General features: G+C 36.7%; 1 protein-coding gene across 4 annotated transcripts in view; it reads left to right on the plus strand.

Moving 5' to 3' along the window:
- The first annotated feature begins 1,706 nt into the window (after positions 1 to 1,706).
- KCNT2 (potassium sodium-activated channel subfamily T member 2) overlaps positions 1,707 to 24,713 on the plus strand; it is a 351,736-nt gene continuing 328,729 nt past the window's right edge. For all 4 annotated transcript variants that reach the window (XM_059146350.1, XM_059146351.1, XM_059146352.1 and 1 more), the window contains exon 1: positions 1,707 to 2,393. In XM_059146350.1, the coding sequence (XP_059002333.1) occupies positions 2,299 to 2,393 (95 nt within the window). In that variant the 5' untranslated portion in view covers positions 1,707 to 2,298. The remainder of the gene's footprint in view (positions 2,394 to 24,713) is intronic.

Here is a 24,713-nt window from a genome sequence, read left to right on the forward strand (position 1 = left end):
ATGCCAAATGTCTAAAGGCAGACTATTAAAATAAAAAAAAATTAACCTGGGATATTAAAAAAATAAACTTCATAGAATTATCATAACAGCAGATAATAAGCTCCAGAATATAAAACAGATATTTTCTCCTCCCACGCCCAAACTAACAATGCAGTGATATAACATTCTCATTTGGCAAAGTGATTACCAAAGTTCATGCCAAAGAAACACAAACCAATACATAATTCTGGAGCTACAGCAAATGTGAAAAAATATTAATTTTCTAGGTTTTAATGCATCTCTACATAGATCTGCTGAGATTTTGCTGTTTTGAAGGTACTGCGCTAGAAAGATAAGCCACAGGCAGAGAGAGGAGATAGACTACAGTAAGTACTAAAAGCAAAATACTCACAGGGGTAGGAAGTGTTCAAAGGAAGAAAGGCATCATCATTAGCTGGAAGAATCAGGAAATCTAATAAAGGATATGTCATTTGAGATGGGTGGGATTGGGAAGATAGAGACGCAGGGTATGACTATTTCTATTATGATTCTTCATGTTTAGGTACTCATCCTATTTTATCTGATATTATCTTTCTGGTGATTTCTTCTTGCATTTCCAACTTTGTGTCTAAACCCTCCACTACATGACGTCACTGAGAACTAGCCATACCAAATTAACCCCTGTCTCCTGAATAAACCAAACTTTTTTTTTTTTTTTTTTTAATCACTTAGCCCCTGCTCTTACTATTGTCCCCACCCCCTTCACTACTTTCTTCACTTGCCTTACAGAGGTTGCAAATGAATATAGAAGGTTTGGTTCACTTTCAAGGTCTTCCTTGACCTCTCCATGAATTAAGTGTGTTATCTCACAGGGACTTCCACATCTCTTTATCTGAGGTTTGATAACTTTGTCTCCTATCAGGTGTCACTACACTTCTAAACTTGTTTTTCCAAGCCAAGTATGAGATTCCTGAGAGCCTGGGGGACGGGTGGTCAAGTCTCTGAGTCCTCAGGGCCTGTGCCTCCCAGGTGGCTAAGTACTGAGGGACTGCGTATACCCTGATGAAATCAGTGCTTGGCAGGAGACAATCCGCGCAAACATAGCTCGGGCTTGTACCCCAAGGTTCTTATCAGCAGAGGATGATACGGAAAAATCAACTCTAGACTCTTGGATTCACTTCTTCCTCTGGCTGTCTGGGCCACTAAGGGGGAACTCCGAAGGCTAAGGCCGTGCAACCTGGAAGCCCACAGCGCTACTAGCAGCAGCAGCAACAGTAATATAATTGCCACCGCTGGTGCTAAACCTCCAGGCGTTTCGATGTGGTTTCCTAGCCCTCATCTAAATGTTTCTCTTTAACGGCCTAAAGTGGCCCCTTCATTCTTACCCAGAATCTGGGAAACACCTTCCTTTCTTTCAGACTGTGAGAAAAAAAGAAAAAAAAAAGGGGGGGGGTGCTTTCCTGAGGCTTGGAGCGGGGATTCCCTCTCCACGTTGGTGCGCTCTCCACCCCGCTTACCCGAGCCGAAGGCGAGCCCAGCGACGGCGCGCGGGGCACCTGGGAACACTCCCGACACCCTGCGGCCCCCGCCCCCGGGAATCCGCTAATTAGGCTCGCCCCCATTGGTTGTCCCCAAGGCACCTCCATGCCGTCATGGTGTTATGCTAATGAGGGGGAGTCTCATTGGCTCGGCCCCCGGCGGCAGTTGCGAAGGCTCTGGCGGGGAGAGCCGGGTTGGCCGCAGCTGGGACCAAACCCACGGTCCCCCTCGCGCCCGCTCGGGGCTGTGCCGCGTGCACGCCCGCGCGGGGACCCGCGGTCGGGATCGCCCTCGGAGGAGGCTCCTCGACCTGCCTTTTAGGAAAGTGCCTCCCCAGCGCGCGGCTCGCACGCCTCCTCCCCTCTTTCTAGGCACCGTGCGTGTTCGGGTTTTCTTTCTTTCTTTCTTCCTTTTTTTTTTTTTTTTTTCCGCGAAGTAACTTTTGCGTTCCCGCCTCCCCCGAGTCCTGGGGACCAGAGGCGGTGCCGAGCCTGGGGGCGGTTCCTTGGCAGCGTAGATTCTTGTCAGAGCCAGACTTTTGCTCCTGGGCTCGGTTTGCATCATCCCCATCACACCCTCTGGAGAGAGGCGCCAGCCCCCTTTCGGCCTCAGCTTCCGGCACGGAGCCGACCCCTCCCCCTCCCGAGCCCCTTCCCCTTCCCCGTCCCTCTGTGGCCCCCCACATCTTGTCAGTCCTCTCCCTCTACTCCGCAGAATTTTCTTTCTCTCTCCCTCCTCTTCTCCGTTCGTCGTTTTATGTTTCCCACTCTTTGAGGAAGGATGGTTGATTTGGAGAGCGAAGTGCCCCCTCTGCCTCCTAGGTACAGGTTTCGGGATTTGCTGCTAGGGGACCAGGGATGGCAAAACGACGACAGGTGAGTGGTGCGGTGCAGTCTTGCTCCGGCAGCACGGCTGAAAACGAGCCAGAGATGAGGGAGGCTGAAGGGGGAACAGGGGAGAAGAAAAAGGGAGCCCGAGACTGGGGGAGGGACTGAGAGGGACTCTTTGATTTGTCTCTCCATTTTGACTGCATAGAGCAATTGCCTTGGACAAGGAGCTCTTCCTTTTCACTTTCTGATCCTTGCAAAGCATTTATTGCATTTATTGGGTACTTACTCTTTTGTCTCTCTGCGCTTTCCTACGGTGTGTATAAGGCGGCTGCTAGAGGTACAATACATCCAAATGGCACGCAGTGTCAGTGCCATGTAATTTTCATTTTTTTTCCCTTAAGGTGTTCCTCAAATTTGAAAAACGTATCCAAGTTGATTGAAAAAGCACATAAGAAACTTAAAATCTCTTGCACCCGTTTGCTTACTCCTTGTCAGTGTTTTCTTGTTAACGTGTTCACCTGCTACTGGGAATTTTATGCTCTTTAAACGTTTGGAGTTACAGACAGACAATTGGTTTAAATATGTAACAGGTAGTTAGGGAAAATGACGTCAACTGAAAATACTCAACTTTGAACAGGTAACTGTGACTGTAGTTAGTAATGGTGTTTGTAGAGCATGACCCAACCTTTTGGTAGTTCATAGATTTTTAACCTAACTAGTATGTATGTCACAAGATTAAAACTAAGTTTGAGAGCGAAAATGTTTATTACTAGCAAAATATTGTTCATGTGTTTTATCCAGAGCATCACTGCTTTACCTAGTTGAACTTCTGAAATTCCTCCAGCCATCTGATTCATTATTTAAAAGGCACATTTTATGTTTCATTGAATTTAGTATTTTCTGGAATAGTCATTTCATGTATCACATGTCATATGTTTTTGTTTTTAAATGAGCTATGTATACTAACTAGGCTCTTAACTCAATTGAAATATTTCCCTGAAGTTCAGTTTGGTACTAATGTTCTATTTTAATTACAAAGTAGATCCATTATTGGTCCTGTTCACAAAATCTCATCCCGATTCAGCACTGGGAAATATTCTCCTTTTCTTCCTCACCATTTCAGCTCCCAATACCAACTCCTGTCTCTACACACACAGGCTTTTATCTTGGGCATAAATTTTAGACTTCTTCTTTGGTTTCATAATAATTTAAAGGGGCATGGATGTTTCTCAGAGGGTAATATTTCAATGCAGCCTCTTTTTTAAGGCAAAACACATGTGTTTGTTAAGGGTTAAAAGAAAAAATGCCAGTTTACCAGTATGCTTGGAAAGTAAGGTGTTCTGGATGACTGAAGAGAAGGAAATGGATATCTAAATAAATAGGAAAGTTAGTTGATGTTTAGATAAACTGTAGTAGCCTGGTTAAATGACTTATCAAACGCACCATTATGATTATAGGGATGGAATCTATATTTATTACTTCAGGACTACGCGATCATTATGTAGAATAGAAATCTTCATTCTAGAAATTGTGAGATGGACTGAATTCACAGAGGATATATTTTGGACTTGTGGTGACAAGATTGTTTGTTTTTTAATATTGTATCCAAGATGTTAATTGTTCCTGAGATTTCCTTCATTTTTCCAAGGATGCTGCAGATATATTTCAGTAACTAGGAATTTTGGTTAGTTGAATACTACCCAAGTAAGTCACTGCTATTAAAAATAAGTTTTACATAGTTAGTTAAAATATCCATTATAATAGAAGTTTATGCTAGCACAACTTTAATTTAAAATGTAGGCCATATTTACTATTAAAATTAGGCATTAAACATTAAAAAATTGTTCATCCATTTGGCTGATTTTGTAGCTTCATGAAAACTTAATATCGAGTTTTAGTTCCATTTGTTGTCCTTTGAAGACAAGATCCTTGGGTTAATAGTGACTCAGACTTCAATCCTTTGCTTATTTTCCCACTAGCTGAGTGTCCTTGGGCAAGTCATTTGACCACTATGAAATTCAATGATCTTATTTCTGTAAGGTACAAAACTAACACTTAGTTGGCACTAAGCACTGGCTAATCTAATTTGTTAACTACGCTAATGGTGTGTGTGTGCGTCTGTCTGTCTGTCTGTCTGCAGGGGTTTATGTGTGTATGTGTATTTTAGGAACTAGGAAACTAAGTTTCTGGGAAATTAAATGCTTCTTTTGGTAATCTATCTTGTAAGCGCAGGGATGACACTTGAATTTGGTTCTTTGTGACTCAGATTCTTCAAGAAACTCCTAAGTTCTTTCCATTAAGTTTGTTTGAATTTGTAGGAATAATTAAGCAGCATCTAGCACAGTTTACATGCTCATTAAATGTTAGTTCCCTTCTTCACTTCTGATTAGCAATTTTCAGTTCTTCTGTTATATTTCTTCAGAATTCTAAATTAATATGCAGTAAGTAAAGTCATCTCTTTTGTCTTGTGCTCACAACTTCCTCTTTGCAACTGAGTCTAAGGAGCTTTCTTATTCGACTCAGTTATCATGGACTAAATTCCTATGGAGCTGAAGAGAAAGCATTCTTTCATAGAAGAGTGGGTAGATGGTTTATACCAACAGATACATTTAGTGATTTGTTCATAATCTTTAGGCTATTTTCTATGAATATTCTTTGCCTGAAATTTTTGTTTTTTGTTTTGTCATATTCCCCCAACCCCATCACCTCCTCAGTCTCAGGGTTCCCCAGGTCAAAAGTGCCTCTGAGTAAATGAATAAATAAGGAATTGTTAGATAAATACCTTAGCTTTCTAACTCCTTGGTTGTGATAATTCTGAAACATGTTCTACACTGTGTCCAATGGGACAAGCTCCAGTTGCCCATAGTTATAATTGGTTTAATATCACAAGCTTAATCGGATTTCTTCCCCTCTCCCCCTACTGATATTTTCTGGGTTCAGTTCCCAAAGAAACTACTTATGCTCCAATCCTTATCTCAAGGTATGCTTCTGGGGGAATCTGAACCAAGATTGGGTATCTTCTTCTAGAGTCACATCCTAGAAATGATGGAGAAATCAGCTGATGGGAAAGTAGGCACATTCTACTTTGCTCTTCATGTTAAGAATTTTAAATTAAAGGATGCTGGGGTAGCTCAGTTGGTTAAGCATCTGACTTTAGCTCAGGTCATGATCCCTAGGTCCTGGAATCAAGTCCCACATCGGGCTTTTTGCTTAGTGGAGAGCCTGCTTCTCCCTCTGCCCCTCCCCCTGCTTGCACTCTCTCTCTCTCTCTTTCTCTCTGTCAAATAAATAAAATCTTTAAAAATTTTTTTTAAATTAAATCTTAATAAGGCATGATTGTCTTATGAAAATGAGTAAGCCATATGATAGATGTGTGGAGTGTGGTGAAAGTGGAATTTTGGTGGTCTCTACACCATAGATTTTCTGCGAACTAACTTTGGATAGTTCAGTTTATACTGTATCACATATATGGAAATACACGTGCTTAAGTGTATACGTAATGTAATATGTATGTACATGTGACACACATATGTATAGAATTTGTGTGTGTGTGTATGAATCAGTATCATCTTTACATAATTCCCTCTCCCTGATTTGCATTCTGATGACCTTTTCTGAGTAGGACATAAAGGAGCAGGGTTAGATGTAGCATTGCAGAGAACTGCACATTTAGCACATGAATAACATTAGTTCTCTGAGGCCATGAAATAACTTTGAGAGTTGCTAAATGAGAACACTGCTAATGCCTAGAGATGTAGAGATGTCTGTTGCACATATGACTCACATTTATTTCTTTGGCATCCTGAGTAAAACACAAAAATCTAATTCAAGTGGCTCATGAAACATTTCTTAATGGTCATTTATCCATTCAGCTAGTATTTGACTCCATGCTGCATCTCAGGGCCTTATTAAGTTAGGTTTTAAGAACAATATAAGGAGGAATGTGAAGCAGTGCTTTGTCAGGAGGTGTTCACAGATGTTTTTAGAGATAAGCTCCCCTCCTGAATATTGACAGTATTGTTTATGCTATGATGATGTTTTTGTGGAATTTCAATTTTAAGACTGTCAAGGTAATCATACACCCTTTTTCATAGGCTAGTCAGTGTTGTTTGAAAATAAAGTAGCTGAAGTCACTGTATTAGGGATGACTCAAGGTATTCTATATATTTTGAATCTAATATTTAGGATTCTTAGTATCCTCAAAGTTACTCTATGATTAAAACTAATATGATTAGAGACTGATTTTAACCGGTTTATATGGAAGCCATTCTGTCATATGTAGAATTGTTGCAGCCTTCACGTCTACTGTTTATTGTTTTAACATTTCTACGATTCATAAGACAATAAAGATTTAGAATGTGCTCTTGCAGTTTAGTGTTGGTAAATTTCAAGTTTTAAATGTCTTAAGACAGAACAAGCCCTTCTCATCCTCTTATGACTTAGTAATTTTAAAGTTCAGAACACAATGCACTGGATGTGGATGAATTGTCATGACTGTTGATAATTCAGTAATTGTCATTACTGTTAGTGGACAATTCTCAGTTGCAGTCACAGAGGACTAGGCCTTTTATTTAATTAACACCACTCAGTTTTCAAATATCTGATCAGTTGTTTCAACTCTAGTAATTTTAAGTGTTATCTTTCATATTTTATAGGTGGCATTCAAAAGTAATGTAAGCAAGTAACCTAATGCACTGTAGTAATTGAAATCATAAAAGGATTTGAACAAAGAGTGCAATTCAATGAATTAGTAGTTTAAGAGGTATTTATAAAATGGCAAAAAAAGTTTGGAAAGCTTTTGGAGTATATGTAATTTTAGATATCATATAATGCAAATATATTCATTTATTTTATAAAGTTAAATTGGAAGAATGGGTGTGGAGTGGCACATTTATATAACCTACTGATTTTTATCTCCCTTAATATAATTATATATTATTTTGAAAAGTAGCCATTTGATATAAAGTACTTATTATAAACTAGTAAGTTCAGGTCATTAAATACAATCTTAAAATATTTTGTGTTAGTAAAAAGAATCGAGTATTATTTTTACTGTTTAATTATATAGTTGAATCAACTTGCATATGTAATATCTATAAAAATGATTTAAGCATTTATTGTTAAGAGAATATAGATAATGCTATATTTCTTAGCACTGTCTATTACATTAAGGGAAAGCTCCATGAATAAGGAAAGAAAAAAATTGCCTACTACTGAAGTAGGTAATGGTGCATAAAATGACTTTAGATACATACAGTGTAAATCATACAATGCAGAGAAATATTCATTTTTAATAATTTTTGTTTATCAGTAGCCATAAGAATTCAAACATTAATATTTTATATAAAAATGTATTTGATTTCTTCCTTTTGACCTGACCTTATAATTGAAATGCGGCTTTTTGGGGCACCTGGGTGGCTAACAGTTGGTTAAAGCCTCTGCCTTCTGCTCAGGTCATGATCCCAGGGTCCTGGGATGGAGCCCCCCTTTGGGCTTTCTGCTTAACAGGGAACCTGCTTTCTCCTCTCTCTCTGCCTGCCTCTCTGCCTACTTGTGATCTCTGCCTGTCAAATAAATAAATAAAATCTTAAAAAAAAAAAAAAGAAAATATATTTTAAAATGTGGCTTTTCAGATTATGTAGAATTTATTTATTTATTACTTTCTTACATGGAATTTATTTTTAAAGTTTGCACCATTTACCTACTCTCATATATATATCCATTTTCTGTATATGCTTATGTGTTAGTAATACCTCTTCTGTGAATATTATTACACTTGTAATTTTTTGGAGTACTTTTATGTATAATAAGTCTTGAATAAGGAATTTTGGAATGTAGAAATTTCATTTTCTGCATAAGTTATGTGACATTTTAAGGAAATTAAGCTTCCTTTTCTTTTTTCTTTATAAGAGAGTGAGGGGTACTGGGGCAAAGGGAAAGGGAGAGAGAGAGAGAACCTTAAACAGGCTGCATGTGGGGCTCGATCTTATGACCCTAAGATCATTACCTGAGCTGAAATCAAGAGTCAGGCATTTAACAGACTGAGCCACCCAGGTGCCTCAAGGAGATTAAACTTTGTACTAAATAGGTTCTCCATGGCAGCTTCCAGTTAGTCTTGAGGATGGCTGCAAAAGCATACTTCTTTATGGCTGCCAAAGAAAATGATTTCAGCTAACTTGTTTTATCAAAATTATTAACAAACTTTACCCCTTCTCTGTTAGTAATGTAACTCAACTTCTGCAAAAATACATTTGAAAGGTAGTACAGGAAATAATACAAATGAAGGCTAAACACATAGAGCTTTCATCTTCATTATTAGTACAAAATAAAAATTAAACTAACAATATATTTAGTCATATGTGTACCTGTGGCTTAGGCCAAGCTTTTATTTTCTTCTTGTCAATAGTGGATGTGGTATTTTTGTGGGCTTTTCTAAATCATGTTCTTGTTTATTAAAATGTTTTACATGTTCATAAATCCCTTTGTCATTGGTTTGCCTGTTTTTATCAGCATATTTATGTATTGCCAATATTGTCTTACTTATGCACCATCCTTATCTAAGTTACTTTTAGAAAGTAAAGCAAAAAGAAATACTTTTTCAATAAGATCTAACCAGATGCTTTATATATTTATAGTTTGATTTTTTATTTTTTATTTTTTTATTTTTTATTTTTTATAAACATATATTTTTTATATACTTTGAAATTAAGTTAGCATGACCTCTTGGGAGCAGTATTTATTTATTTATTTATAAAAGTCTAGGTATGTATATATGCATGTATGTATGTATTTAAGTAATCTCTACGCACAACATGGGCCTCAAACTTATGACCCCAAGATCAAGAGTTGCATGCTTTTCTCACTGAGCCAGCCAGGCATCCCATGTGAGCAATATTGAATACATTTGATCAAGATGTTTTTAAACTAATACTTTTATGTGTTTTAAATTGCAAATTAAAATTAGTTGAAGTAGTAGATAATGAACCAGAAAGACCATTACTTTTACTTTGTGTCAGTCCTTGACTCAATATGCTTTTTTTTTTTTTTAAGTTTTTAAAAAGATTGGGAGAAGAAGAGGAAAAGTGAGTTAGGGGACTAGGAGGAGGAGAAGAACCATGAGAGACTGTGGACTCTGAGAAACAAACTGAGGGTTTTGGAGGGAGGCTGTGGGGGTTGGGAGAGCCTGGTGGTGGCTATTAAGAAGGGCACATATTGCATGGAACACTGGGTGTGATCAATAAACAATGAATCTTGGAACACTGAAAAAATAAAATAAAAAAATTTTAAAAAAAGATTTTATTCAGTTATTTTGAGAGAGAGAGAGAGTGTGCATAAGCAGGGGAAAACGTTGGCAGAGGGAGAGCAGGCTCCCCAGTGAGCAGGGAGCCCCATGCAGGCTCTTTCGGGGACACTGGGATCATGGCCTGAGCCCAAGGCAGACACTTAACTGACGGAGCCATCCAGGGGCCCTTATTTTTATTTTTTTAATGGATCATGAAAAAAACAATTCTTTTCAGAAGGATCTTAATCATCAGACAGTACTAAAGTTGCAATGTCAGAGAAAGTCATTTAGAGCACAGAGTGAGAAGACAAGGTATATCTAGGGCACTGATAACATCTCATCCTCAGTATAAATTCAGAAGTGGTTGTGTGGAGTTGAAGAAAGTGAAATAGAGGTGAATGTACTGCCTAGATAGAGGAGATATGGATAAGCAGGGCCAGAAATGTCTGCTTTGCATACATCTCTTATAGCAGAGTGACCATGTGCTTGCTTGCAGCAGATGAATAAAAACCCCAGCTTCATGAAGGCAAAGAAAGTGCTGTGAAAATGGCTTTGGGTCCTTTGCATCTGATCATCTGGAGGCCTAAGAGTGGATTAGAACTTTGTGACCTTGATTCTTGTAACTAGATACAACTATAGCAAGCAGACTCTTAAAGAGAATCTAAGATGTAGTATAATTTCAGGGGGAAAAAATAAATCATTTATGTAAGCTAATTCAGTACACCAGTGGCATTAGATTTATTTGTCTCCTTTGCCTGGGAAGTAGAGATGGTTTGGAGTTGTGGAGTGAATCAGAGGCTATAAAAGCCCCAGTTGCCTGGAAGGAATAGGGGAGAAATGCTCCTGGGTGTGGGGGAAAAGAGGATCCTCAAAAGAGGGGGACTGAGGACAGTGAGATTTCTTTCCATAATATTCTTTTGGATTGCTCATATTTATCTTTATCTTTTTCTGACAAATAGGAGCAGTAAAAATAAACAGAAGCAGAAACCCTGACTGGCAAGCTTGGCTGGTCTGTAGGGGACTGTGGCTGGCAGTAAACCCTCACTCTTTGACCCTTTCCTGTTTCCAGTTTTCAATGGGCTTCTCTTTGGAACTGTGCTTTAGTACTCTGCACTCCTGCAACTATGGCATGGCTTTATAGAGTGAGCATCGTGCCCTCTGTGTATGCATTCTTTGAACGCAGAGCTATATTAATTCCAATTTTCACAGTATGTAAATATGTATAAGAAATGGATTTTGCATGCAAAGCCAAGAACAATGAATCTAAGAAATAAAGGACTGCTTTTTTTTTGGTTTTCTTGCACTGGACTTTGCACCGAATCATAAAGATGAATCGCTAGTACAGGCGCACACTTAGCCCATCTTGTAAATCACTGTGGATAGGGATAAAAGAGGATTAACACATTTCAGCCTCATTTGACTCCCTGTGGGAAAACTTGTAGATTGTCCACATATTGCAAACAACCAGTTATTAACAACAAGGACCAGATGTGTGGTTTAATAATGGACAGCCTGCTGTCTCGGTCCTGTCAAAAACTGAAATACCACTCGATCCCCTAGGAATCAGATAGGGTGATCAGTAAGCCGCTCAAGTACCAGTAAGGAGCGATGGCAAGGACTTTAATCACTGCCATAACACGCGGTGATGATTTTGGCAGATTATAAATGGAAGCGTTCAGTATTTTGTTTCTTTTTCTTGCCTATCTCTCCAGAAGGGTTCATGTACCATTTCACCTATTTTTGCTGGGAATATAGAAGATCCGGTGAAAACGAATGGCACCGCATTGCTGCTTATAAAGGCAGGGGATGTTTATCAGGAGCTGAATGTATGCCACACATTGTTCTGAGTGTGTTACATGTATTATTTCATTTAATCTTCACATCAGCTCTTAGGAATTCTGTTTTCCCCCCTTTTTTAATGAATAATCTGAAGTACAGAAATACATAGCTTATCCAAGTTATGTAATCACAAAAGGTAGAACCAGAATCCAATTATTATGCCCAACAACTATGTTTATAATGTAAGCAGATGTGATTTCATGCTACTAAATAACAGGACAAAATGTAAACAAATGTTAATGCTTCTAAAGGTAGAAAAAAAATCATATAACATCTATGTCCCTCTGAGCCCATATTACAGTAGTTAATTTATAAGGAAAGCTATGGAGTTTTCAAAGTTGGTAATATTTTCTGGGAGAAAAAGGTTTTTTTTTTTTCCTTTAAATATAAAGCATTATTCTTTCGACAGTCTGGAGAGAGTGGGTTAAAATAGGAAATTAGTAAAACAAATAAAACAGATTTTGTTTGTTTGTTTAAACAAAAACAGGATGTAGGTGAATCAAAAGGCGTTATATTAAGATCATATAATTAACTTACTAATACTCTTAAAGTATTCACTTAGGAAGCTTTGGCTAAGGTCATCCATTTCCCATAGTCTCATTTGACTTTAGTTAATCTATAATCTATAATTACTTTTCTTTAGATATGGCTAGGTGTTTTGTTTGTCTTTTTATGTTCTTTAGTAGAACTTTGGAGCTTCCTGCTTAGACTTTTACTCTGTAAGGTATTTGTATCTGGGTGAAATTAATTTTTCTCAACCACTCTACTGGTGATAATGAAAACCTTCTTGCAGAGATGCTATGAGGTTTAAATGGGGTAATGTGAATTTATTGACTGTGAGTTTAACACTCAGCCCTACCTATTAGTTTCATATATTCCGAAGAAAATTTCAATGGTTCATATAAATATGTGCAGTAGCTTAAAATAAGCAAAAAATAAAGCACAGAAAAAAGGTAATAAGGGGAAAAATCCAAACCAGGCATAGAGTTGGTCTACAATGTGAATTCTGTGAGTTCCTATATAGTTCCTGGAGATGGGCCACAAAATTTGCCAGAGCAAAGAAGACATGATCAGTTGCATAAGATGAGAAATAAACTAGTAATTCAGGAGAAATACAGCTTCCCTTGGTGTTCAGATTGAAAGGACATTCTCCTGTGGATCTTACAGTATCCTCATTCAGTCTCTATCATAAAAGAATAGCAAGTTTCCTAAGACTTTGTCACATCCTTACTGCCAGGCAGTGATGTAACTAGAAAGAATTATTCACTTGAAGTAGATTTTCAGGACACTTATAAATGTATTTCAGTTATATTATGTAGGACAAAAGAGGGAACACTTGGGATTACTGAGGGATTATGAGCCTTTTATGTATCTTCTTTAAAAATTTTAAAAAATAGTCTATACTACTGAAAGCAATCTATAGATTCAGTGCACTCCCTATCAAAATGCCAATAATGTTTTTCACAGAACCAGAACCAATAATCCTAAAATTTAAATGAAACCACAAAAGGCCTCATATAACCACAGCTGGAGGTATCACAATCCCAGATTTCAAGATGTACTGCAAAGCTGTAGTAATCAAAACAGTATGATACTGGCACAGAAATAGATACATAGATCAATGGAACAGGATAGAAAACCCAGAAATAAATCCACATGTATAGATCAGTTAGTTCATCTACAGAAGAGGGAAAGATATACAACAGGGAAAAGACAGTCTCTTCAATAAATCTTGGGAGAACTGGACAGTCACATGCAAAAGAATGAAACTGGGCCACTCTCTTACACCATACACAATGATAAACTCAAAATGGATAGAAGGCCTAAATGTAAGACCTGACACCATAAAACCCCTAAAAAAAAAAGGCAGTAATCACTTAGACATTGGCCTTGACCAACATTTTTCTAAATATATCTCCTGAGGCAAGGGGCAAAAAAAAAAAAAAAAAAAAAAAGCAAAAATAGATTACATCAAACTGAAAAGCTTTTGCACCGCAAAGGAAACCATCAACAAGATGAAAATGCAGCCTACTCAATGAGGGAAGATATTTGTAAATGGTATATCCAATAAGGGATTGATATCCAGAATATATAAAGAACTCTTATAAGTCAATACCAAAGAAACCCAAATAATCCAATTAAAAATGGAGAGCCTGAATAGACATTTTTCCAAAGAAAACATGCAGATGGGCAACAGACACATGAAAAGATGCTCAACATCACTTATCATTGGGGAAATGCAAATGAAAGCCACAATGAGATACCACCTCACATCAGTCAGAATGAATAGTATCAAAATGACAAGAAATAACAAATGTTGGTGAGGATGTGGAGAAAGGGGAATGTCCATGCACTATTGGTGGGGATGTAAACTGTTGTAGGCACTATGGAAAACAGTATGGAGGTTCCTCAAAAAAATTAGGAATACCTTATAATCCAGGAATTCCACTACTAGGTATTTGCCCAAAGAAAACAAAACATCAGTTGAAAAAGATGCATGCACCACTATATTAATTGGAGCATCATTTACAATAACCAAGATATAGAAACAATCTAGGTGTTCATCAGTAGATAAATGGATAAAGATTTACACACACACTCGAAAGCTCACAAAGACTCACACACTGTGATATTACTCAGCCATAGAAAAGAATGAAAGTTTGCCATTTGTGACAACAGGAACGGACCTAGAAAGTATTATGCTAAATGAAGTAAGTCAGATAGAGAAAGATAAATGCCATATGATTTCACTTGTATGTGGCATCTAAAAAACAATACAAATGAACAAACACAAATAGAAATGGACTCATAAATACAGAGAGCAGCCTGGTTTTTGCTGCAGGGCTTGGGAGGGCAGGTGAAATAGATGGAGGGGATTAAAATTAAAAAATTAATAAAATTTTATTAATTAAAATTAAAAAATTAAATAAATCACAGGGATGAAAAGTGCAGTATATGGAATATAGTCAGCAATACTTCTAATGTTGTATGGTGATAGACGGTAACTACGCTTATCATGATGAGCACTGCATACAGTATAAAATTGATGAATCACTATGTTGCACACCTGAAACTAGTATGACATTGTACATCAACTAGATTTCAATTAGAAGAGTCACATAAAGGAAATGGGAAGAATATCAAAGCCAAACTTAGCCTCTTTCATGATGGTTTTAAAAACATGAATGCTTTCACAAAACTAAATTTAGTTAACTAAAACCGCCCCCCCCCCCGAAATGTAAAAAAAAAAAAAAAAAAGCTTTGATTAATAATTAAGCAAAGCAAAGAGTTATAGTCTTCATTGCATACCTGAGGTGTAAACATTCAGAGGCTTGAATGGGAGTTGCTTTATGCAGATTCTAACCAAAACACAAGGCTGAGTTGGGGTCATTCTCATCTCCTCTCATTGGATTAATTCATTTGTTTTCTTTTCACACAAATGCCTAAAGTAAATATCATGGAATTTAACATTCCACTAGGACTTTGTAAGTATCCTGAATTTATTTATGTAGCACTAAGAATTTCTATATACATACAGAGATACATGTTAAGGACATAATTATATAGCAGACTTCTGAAAGTAACCCCAAATTACAGTATTTTCAATTTATCTCTCACCACCAATCTCATTGTAGTCTCCCTGAATTCTCCATTTCAAACCTTTGCAGTGTTTTTGTGCTGTTTTTTTAGCTTATTTTCCTAAGTTCTTGATCTCCATTTATTCTTTTTTGATAGGATTTCAGTCCTTTTTATTTAAATGAATAGAACACTTGCCGGCATGCTTCCTGGTTCCAACTCTCTTTCTATGCACTCCACCTCTAATAATCCCCCATCACCAACTCAATCCTCATTTAACTCTTGCAACTTCATCATCATCTTCTTGAACGTGATTTTAACATGTGTTCATGTTTTGAAACCTATGCTGTGCCACTAATGCTTATTATGTGAAATTTAAGCTGCTGAGTTCAGTATTCAGTGATCTTCAGTCATTGATTCCTCTGTCAATTCTTCCTACACTGTTATTTGAAATTCAATCACTATAGTTATTCATAGAAATTACCCCTCTCCTCATATGCTGATAGCTGCTGCTCTTTGCTTATATTGTCCTATGAATTTAGGCTGTCTTGCATCTCTTCCTGTTCATGCCATCCCCCTTTTCATGAGTGGACTCTAGCTGGACATAGAGCCACAGTTACTAAAGACATTTTCCAAATCAGGCTATTGAATATAGTTTACTTACTTTTCTGTTGTTTTGTGATTACTCTTATTTTATGTATAACATGTAAACTTTAGGGAAAAGGCTATGTCTTTTCTTTTTTTTTTTTAAGATTTTATTTATTTATTTGACAGAGAGATCACAAGTAGGCAGAGCAGCTGGCAGAGAAAGAGGGGGAAGCAGGCTCCCTGCTGAGCAGAGAGCCTGAGGCAGGGCTCAATCCTAGGACCCTAGGACCTTGAGATCCTGACGCCATCCGCCATCCGAAGGCAGAGGCTTAACCCACTGAGCCACCCAGGCATCCCAAAGCTATGTCTTTTCATAATTCAAATTTCCTTAATTCATTTTGGATCCTCTTATTTATCCAACAGAAGTGGTTTACACAAAGACTTCCAGAATTTCAGTTTTGTAATATAAGGAAGGCACTTTTCAAAGGAAAAAAAAAAGTTACAGCTGTGAATATATGTGTGCACTTCTTATATGCATATATACATTATTAAAGTAAAAATGGAGGTCATTTAAATTTGAGATTATTTTTCCTCATGGAAACGTGAGCATTTTTTAAAGCTCATTCTAAAACCAGGTATGGTAGTTTAAATCACTTGACTTGAAATGCCTTTCCCACATCTAGTTTGATATTCACGAGGAGCTTTCCTTTGGAAATGGTGAAGCAGAATGTGCTTCAGTCCACAATTCATATGGTGACAGTTCAAATGACTGTTAAAGTGAATTCTGAAATTTGCATCAGGAGCAGCTCAGTGAAAGCCATCAATCTGCTGACAGCCAGCAGCATGCCATCGTCCAAGGGGCTTGTGGAGGTGTGAAAGATCAGCTTCATCTCAGGCTCACTAAGTTGGTGGTAGCAATACTTACATAGTTGGAATGAACAAAAAGAGGGTTTTTTTTTTTTAATTTTAAATCTTGTAAAATATGTTTTCTTATTGAGAAACAGTGCTGACAATAGTTTACAGTATATTTAATTTTGCAGTGTTCAAATGAAGAGAATGATTTTTTTGAGGAATAAAAACCTATGTGAAATTCATCAGTGATAGTTATGTAAACATGTTTGGAGTCTTTGAATAGAAGGCACAATATTCTAAAACATGTATATTCCTATTATTCTATTTCCTAAGTCAGATCATTATCTATTTGTAATGGTGGAATGAGCACTCTTGATTTAACTTCATTCCTTTTCAGTACTAGAAAGAGGCTTGTTTTATATCTCTATACTTGCAGCTTTACTATCACATAGAAGATAGAGAGAGACAAATTGCAATCACTTACGGAATTATATAATTAAATGTTTGCTTTAAAAAAGACTAACTAAAATGTTCACTATAAGATTGTTCTGACTTGCTGATTCTCTTCCCTCAGCAACATGTTCCAAGTAATGTCTCCTTTTAGTAAACTCATGTGATGTAGTAATGGGAAGCTCCTCTCTGCATCCCAAATTCTGGTCCAGTTGAACTTACTTCTGCTGTCACTGAGGTGTGATGATGTATGAGAAGTACTGGAATGATGCGATCCCACACTCCCACTATCCTTGAGCTTGTGTTGTGTTGAAGAGATAAGACATATAACTACTATATGAATTAGAACATGGGACAAGAGACAGTACTGTGGGAATATTGGAAAAGCTTCTAGGGAGAAAGTAAATTTTAGGATTCATTTATTAGAAATAAAGTAGCAATGGCTAGCATCAATGTACGGTGTATCTTCTACAGGGCATGTTCTAGGAAAGCGAGCAATAAGCAGACTAAATTGGAAACAATATAGGACACCTGAGGATCAATAATGGATATTAATAGTTTTGGGGGAAGGCTGTAGGAGACTTATATTGGCAAGTGAAAGAGTTCTTTTTTTTAGACTGGGGAATTGTTGAAAGGTTTTGAATAAAGAAATGACATGGTCAAAGTTGTAGCTTCAGTGTAATTACTCTTTTGGAACTATGCAAGGATTTAGAAGAAAAAAAAAGTGGGGAGATGAAGCTACAGGCTAAATAGGCTAAAAGGAGTAGAACAGGGAGAATGAAGATGGCAAAAAAAAATACAATAGAAAATTTTGAAAGTGTCATCAACAAAACTGAGAATGGATTAGGGTGAAGATATCCATGTTTTGGAATGAGAGAAAATATTAAAAAAGTGTTTGCCATGTCCATTCAGTGCAGCTTGATATTCTTTATTTGGATGATAAATTCTAGGAGGCAACAATTGTAGTATGTAGTATCTAATTTTGCCTTGCAAAATGTCCAAGAAGTTGTGATTTGTATGCTCACTTTCACTGGTCGAATGTAATTCAGTCCAACAAACAATAGTTAAGGCCTGACCCTGAATTGTGATATGTGCAAATATCTCTGAAAACAAAGATTCAGATATTCCTAGCCTTTCACTTATCTGGGAAAGGGAAGAAGGACAAATAAACAAGCAATTATTATATAGCATACTATATAAAAATGACATAAGTATGAACCAATTATGAAACTACCTCAGAGGGAGAACAATTATGTGATGATATGGTGTACACGTAATATGTACACATAAAATTACTGTATTGTATTTTGACCTTTTAAAATTTATTGTTTTTGTATTCTTTATAACATGAATGTAAAGGTAAAGCAATCCCATGTGTACTTTACAGGTAAAAACTCAACTAAAAAGAACTTAAATGCCTGCCACAAATAGAAATTCTCTATTGCTTCTTTTAGTTGCAAATTATAGAAAGACACTCTTAAGATAACCTCAATAATTAATACATTCAACAAAACAAGAATTCTGGAACCAGAGTAGTTTCAGGGTTGACTTTAGAGCCCAGGATATTTCCATTTTTCCCTTGGCATCCCTTGATAGGTATTAAATTTATCTATCTTTGACACTGGTCCCCCTGGTCCCTGGAAGGTTGTTCCAGTTCCAGGTTTGGCATAAAATGGCAAAGTCCAGAGGTGGAGAAAAGCATTGTCCTGTCCTTGTTGTATGCCTTTATTTAAAGTGAATAAATTCTTGCCAGAGACATCCCAACAGATTTACTCTCATGTGCTATTGAATAGAATTGGTTTTGTGTCATGCCCAAATGAAACTGTGGTAAGGGTAACAAGACTCATGGTTGAATAGCTTAAAACAGTTTCATTCAACCTCTGGGACTAGAGATGAACTCAGCTTCCTTGAAATAACTTTGCCACTTTGAGATATATGAACAAAATCAGATTTGTTTTTGGAAGAGGGGTGTGTGTGTGTGTGTGTGTGTGTGCACGCGCGCGTGTGTGTGTGTGTGTGTTGGTGGGTAGATGAGGAGGGATGCGCATTGGGCGAGAGATGATGGCTATCATGAGGTAGAGAACTCATAGTTCCAATTCCAAGTATAATTTTAACTTGAAGTATGCTTTTTAAGCCATTTGATTGTTTTCCTTCACGTCTGAGCAACTCTCAGAGGAAATTATAATTTCGGCAGGTATCCTATATTTCTTGATAAGCAGAATGGCTCCACATGTGAGTGTTCTCAAATTCCCTTTTGGAAATCATGTTAATAAATACTACATCAGCTTGTAACTGGGTCCTTTGGAAAATTGTATATCACTCTAAATTGCCCCTGTGGCATGTTGATTAATGAGTCTCGAGAATGCAAATCTTTTTTTTTTCTTTTAAGATTTTTATTTATTTATTTGACAGAGAGAGAGATCACAAGTAGGCAGAGAGGCAAGCAGAGAGAGAAGGGGAAGCAGGCTCCCTGCTGAGCAGAGAGCCCGATTTGGGGCTCAATCCCAGGACCCTGAGATCGCGACTGAGCTGAAGGCAGGGTCTTAACCCACTGAGCCACCCACATGCCCCTCGAGAATGCAAATCTTAACAAAATCAGCATTTAATTGTATATGTGTTGAGGAAGTTTGGTATTTTCAGTGCTAGATGATAGGAAGGGAATATGTATATATATAAGCTGTAACCAAGGTGAAATCTTCCTTACTGGTAAGTAACCTTAAAATATTAATTTAGAAGCAGCAACTTTGTTTTACCTAAAAATTTCAAGGAGACCAACCGTCAGGATTACGTGTAATGGAACACTTGTCCACACCAGCCCCCTAACTGAAAAGTCATTCTTCACCTGGAAGGGTATATCTCACGTTATCAGAAGGTCATCGAAGAAGATAATGAAGGTCCTGTCAGGTTAAGGGAATAGCAGAAGGACCAGGCTCCAGAAGAGAAGGTGGATGGTGGGCTTGGGGCCATCTTCTGAAACCTAGCCTGCATCTCAGCGACTGTGGCGCTGTATCTCTTTCTTAAAATCAATCATCTGACGATTCTAATTTGTCCTGCTCATTAATAAATATATTATCTGGCAGTAACAGACATGTGTTGGTCCCTTATGGCAGACTGTAGGATTTTCATATAATCTCCACTCCTCCCCTCTTTCTGAAGTCATTTTTATATTTTTGCTGATTTGACATATTTAAAATGGATTATGTGAAAGGCCATAACTAATCTAGTGTGGGGAGAAGTAAAGCTGGACAAGTAACATATACTTAGCTTTATTTCTTTTAATTTCTACTTTTACATTTTGATGATTTCCCTAAGTCTGGAGGGCCATACTATTTTTAAAACAATGGCTATAAAAATGTGTTCTCAGGGATTGAAATGGGGACAGCAGAAGGAAAGTCAGAGTTATTTTATTAAAAAAATAGCTTAAGAAAGTTTCTAGGGTGGGGCGCCTGGGTGGCTCAGTGGGTTAAGCCGCTGCCTTCAGCTCAGGTCATGATCTCAGGGTCCTGAGATCGAGTCCCGCATCCGGCTCTCTGCTCAGCAGGGAGCCTGCTTCCTCCTCTCTCTCTCTCTGCCTGCCTCTCTACCTACTTGTGATCTCTCTCTGTCAGATAAATAATAAAATCTTTAAAAAAAAAAAAAAAGAAAGAAAGTTTCTAGGAGCACATCCTGGTAATGCTTAGTAAAAACTGGCAAGTATTTATATGTCTAAAGCAAAGATCTCTTTTAATGAAATGATGGTAGACTATACGTTCAGTGACAACATAGTGAATGAAAGGGATGGTTAGATCTATTCAGCCTCTAGAGATCAAAGAATATCAGAGAAATTCATGAGTCGTCAAATATAATGGGTATTAATGAGCGTAATAAATATCATAAACATATATACTCATAGTGCATACTTTTATAGAGAAGGGGCAACTTCTTAAGATTGAGGATAGTGGGGTGGTCTCAGAAGGGCTGGTGCATGGTTGGGTAGACATCCCAAAGGTAGCAAGTATTAGTTTTATAACAGAAAAATAAGGCAACATGTTATGTTTAAATTTATTTGAAAATTCAGTTGCTAACACATTTTTTTAATATAATTTTTTATTTTTTATAAACATATATTTTTATCCCCAGGGGTACAGGTCTGTGAACACATTTTTGAAATAATTTTATTCTTTTATTTTAAAAATCAAATTTTATACTTTACTACTTCTAGAGTACACATACTATGCTAAATAGTTATTTTGAGAACACTTTTTAATACATTTGGGGCATTTTAAGGAGCACATAAAATCTTTGACTGTTTACTCATATACATATACATACTTATTTTGTATATATTGACATTAAGGGTTATGCTTAGATGAATGGAGTTACACTAGAGAAGATGCAGTTTTATTAACCATTGTTTTCACTTAACATACTGTTAAGTACATCTACTTTAATCTGTTAAGTGAAATGTTATCTGTAAGTAGATTCTGAAACAAGATTACTTATGATTGCATCGTATACGATAATATGAATGTATTATATTTATTTAATTAGGTATTATTTTTGTTAGTCATTTCGGTTGTTTCATGCTGATATAGTCTTTCCTTTATAGACATCTCTAAGGCCCTACTGATGATTTTCTTAAAATAAATGTTTAGATGTGGGATTACCCTTTCAAGTAGGAACATTTTATGGCTTTTAATGAATATTTCTGTATTGCACTACAGGAATATATTTCAGTTCCTATGTTCAATAATTATTTCATGTATTATTATTTGATAAAAATTACTGGTACCCATAACTATACAGATTCTAGATCATTGCAACATGGCTGACTAGAGAGCTCTATATTAGTCCTTTTTCCTTTCTTTCTGAATCACCCTTGTGTCATTATATATTTACTTTCCTTGTGTATTTTCCTTGTTTTAGTATATATTTGAATCACTGGCCAAATGAAAAAAAAAAAAAAAGAAAAAAAACCAAGGAAATTGACATATCAGTGCATGTATTAGGAACAGCAATAAAAGTTACTGCTTTTTAAAAATGTCAGAATGCTTACTGTGTTTTTGTTTGCTAATAAAATCTCTATTTTTTCTGTGTGCTGATAAGAAAAAAAAGAAAAAGAAGAACAAAACACACCTAGATCTTACCCTCTAGGAAAAGCTGATGATGTACATGAATAATATTCAGGTTTTATTATTTCAAGTAAATCATCACATCTGTGGCTTAATGTACCTGAGACAATAGGGCAATAGCTTTTACTTTAAATGTTTTATTTGCTTTCTGAGTTTTTTTTCTGCCTATTTAACCCATGTTCAAATACTATCCCTGCAGAATTTGAGCTACAGAAGCTGATATTCAAATCTCTTGAAATGACAGTTTAGTTTAATAAGAGTATTTGCCCCCACCCTGACTCAGCTGACAGGAAAAGTGGTTTAAAGTATTGATTATGATGATGATGATTATGGTGATAGTAATTTTTCCACACTATCTTATCAAGGCAAGAGTCAGCCAAGCATTGAGCCAGAGAGCTCTACTGCTATTGAAAAGATGAATTCATTTTTCTCTGGAATGAATTAAATAGTCAGAAGCAATGGAGCATGTCAGTATGTCAAAACAGGGCAATTTGTGCTGCCTTAGCTTTGTAGTGGACCTTTATTTTATTTTTTATCATGTTACACTTACCTAGACCACTGGATAGCCCATTTAATTCTAAAAGCAAGTATCAAAGAGTTGGTATTACATGTGCTATGGGCTATTTGTGGCACTTTTTTTTTTTTCACTAAAATTGTAGATTAGAATTTAAATGAAAAGTTAAAATAATTTTTCTGTATTGAGTGCTTATATAAACACGTGTCTATAAATTATTATAATTAAAGCCTACAGTGATAAAGGTTATAAGCATCCACCTAAATTAGGACTCTGAAATGAAAACATGATACTTAGCAATGTGAATAATGATAGAGAATGTTAATAAATAATACTTCATGAATTGTGCTATTATGGTATGCAACTAAGTAATTAAAAGGGAAAGGTTGTGTACTTTTAATGCCACTATAGTGTAGCTGTTGAGAGCATATTCTCTTAACCAACTCTTTTTTTTTTTTTTAAGATTTTATTTATTTATCTGACAGACAGATCACAAGTAGGCAGAGAGGCAGACAGAGAGAGAGGAGGGGAAGCAGGCTCCCTACTGAGCAGAGAGCCCAATGTGGGGCTCAATGTGGGGCTCGATGTGGGGCTCGATCCCAGGACCCCAGGATCATGACCTGAGCCGAAGGCAGAGCCTTTAACCCACTGAGCCACCCAGGTGCTCCTCTTAACCACTCTTAATTGCTGGGCTTGGGTCTGTCCTCTAGCATTTAGTGACTGTGTAGTTTTGGGGAATTATTTAATCTCTGTAGTTATCAATGTCTTCATCTACAAAATGAAGATTATAATTTTACTGTCTTTGGGCGGTGAGATAATCCAGGAAAAGTTCATAGCTCAGTACAGGTAATAATTACTGCTAAGTAAATTTTGTTTTGTTTTGTTAATTTTTTAGCAGTATGTTAGAGTTTTTAGGATACCTAATCAGACTTTAGAAGTCATCAGTACCTTGCTACTTGACTTTTTGTTATAATTCAGAAAAATTATTTTTGAAAAAATAATTTGTGAAAAATTATATGTGAAAAAGTATTTCAAATATATGAAGTATTGGTTCTGTTAAAGTTTTATTTGCCTTTTTCTGTGTAAAGTATATATCCTACATTTCATTACATAGCTGTGAGAAAAGTAGGATCTTGATTCTTTTTTTTTTTTTAAAGGTTTTATTTATTTATTTGACAGAGAGAAATCAAAAGTAGATGGAGAGGCAGGTAGAGAGAGAGGGAAGCAGGCTCCCTGCTGAGCAGAGAGCCCGACTCGGGACTCGATCCCAGGACCCTGAGATCATGACCTGAGCCGAAGGCAGCGGCTTAACCCACTGAGCCACCCAGGCGCCCCAGGATGTTGATTCTTGATAGCAAAAGTTTATTGCTGTTTCGCGTTCCATAAGCTCTGAATCTGTTTTAGCAATATTATGGTAATTGTGCTTTGGGGAGTCAAGCTCCATGATAAAGGATTCTTTAATTACTTACAGACAACAAGACTTGTTCTCATATGAGCACTTACTATATACACTTAAAGATCAAGCAAGAACCCATGAAAAATAGTTTGTTATGATAGGATATAGTGAAAGAAATTATAAATTGTACCGTTCATTATTTAAAAAAACAATATTTTCTCAGTTTTAGTTTTGGTAGCTGTCTAAACTATCTTCCCCGGCTATATATTTCTCTTTGTCTTCCTGAAAACTCATGTTTCGTAGGAGGAAAGGTGATTGGCTATTGGTTCCCCTTATAGTAGGATAAGAAGGTGACTCAGTATCAAATCAGATGCTGTCTATTAATGGTAATACAAAAGAATACTGATGTGTTTAAGAAATGTTATTCTTCTGGTAATGAAAGACATCAGTCAACCATTATAAAAGCAATTTAAATCCCCAAATGATCAAATTCTTAATAATATTGCTAATTGTTTAAAAACTTTAAATGAACAGTTTAAAACTCACTTTTTAAAAAGATTTTATTCATATTTATTTGAGAGAGAGAGGGAGGGAGGGAGAGCAAAATTATAGAGAGCGACAGAGGAAGAGGGAGAAGCAGGCTCCATATTGAGTAGGGAGTCTGACGTGGGGCTTGATTCTGGAACCCTGAGATCATGACCTGAGCTGAAGGCAGATGCTTAACTGACTGAGCCACCCAAGCACCCCAAAATCCCAT

Source organism: Mustela lutreola, chromosome 14 (genome assembly GCF_030435805.1).
Source record: "Mustela lutreola isolate mMusLut2 chromosome 14, mMusLut2.pri, whole genome shotgun sequence".
NCBI lineage: Eukaryota > Metazoa > Chordata > Mammalia > Carnivora > Mustelidae > Mustela > Mustela lutreola.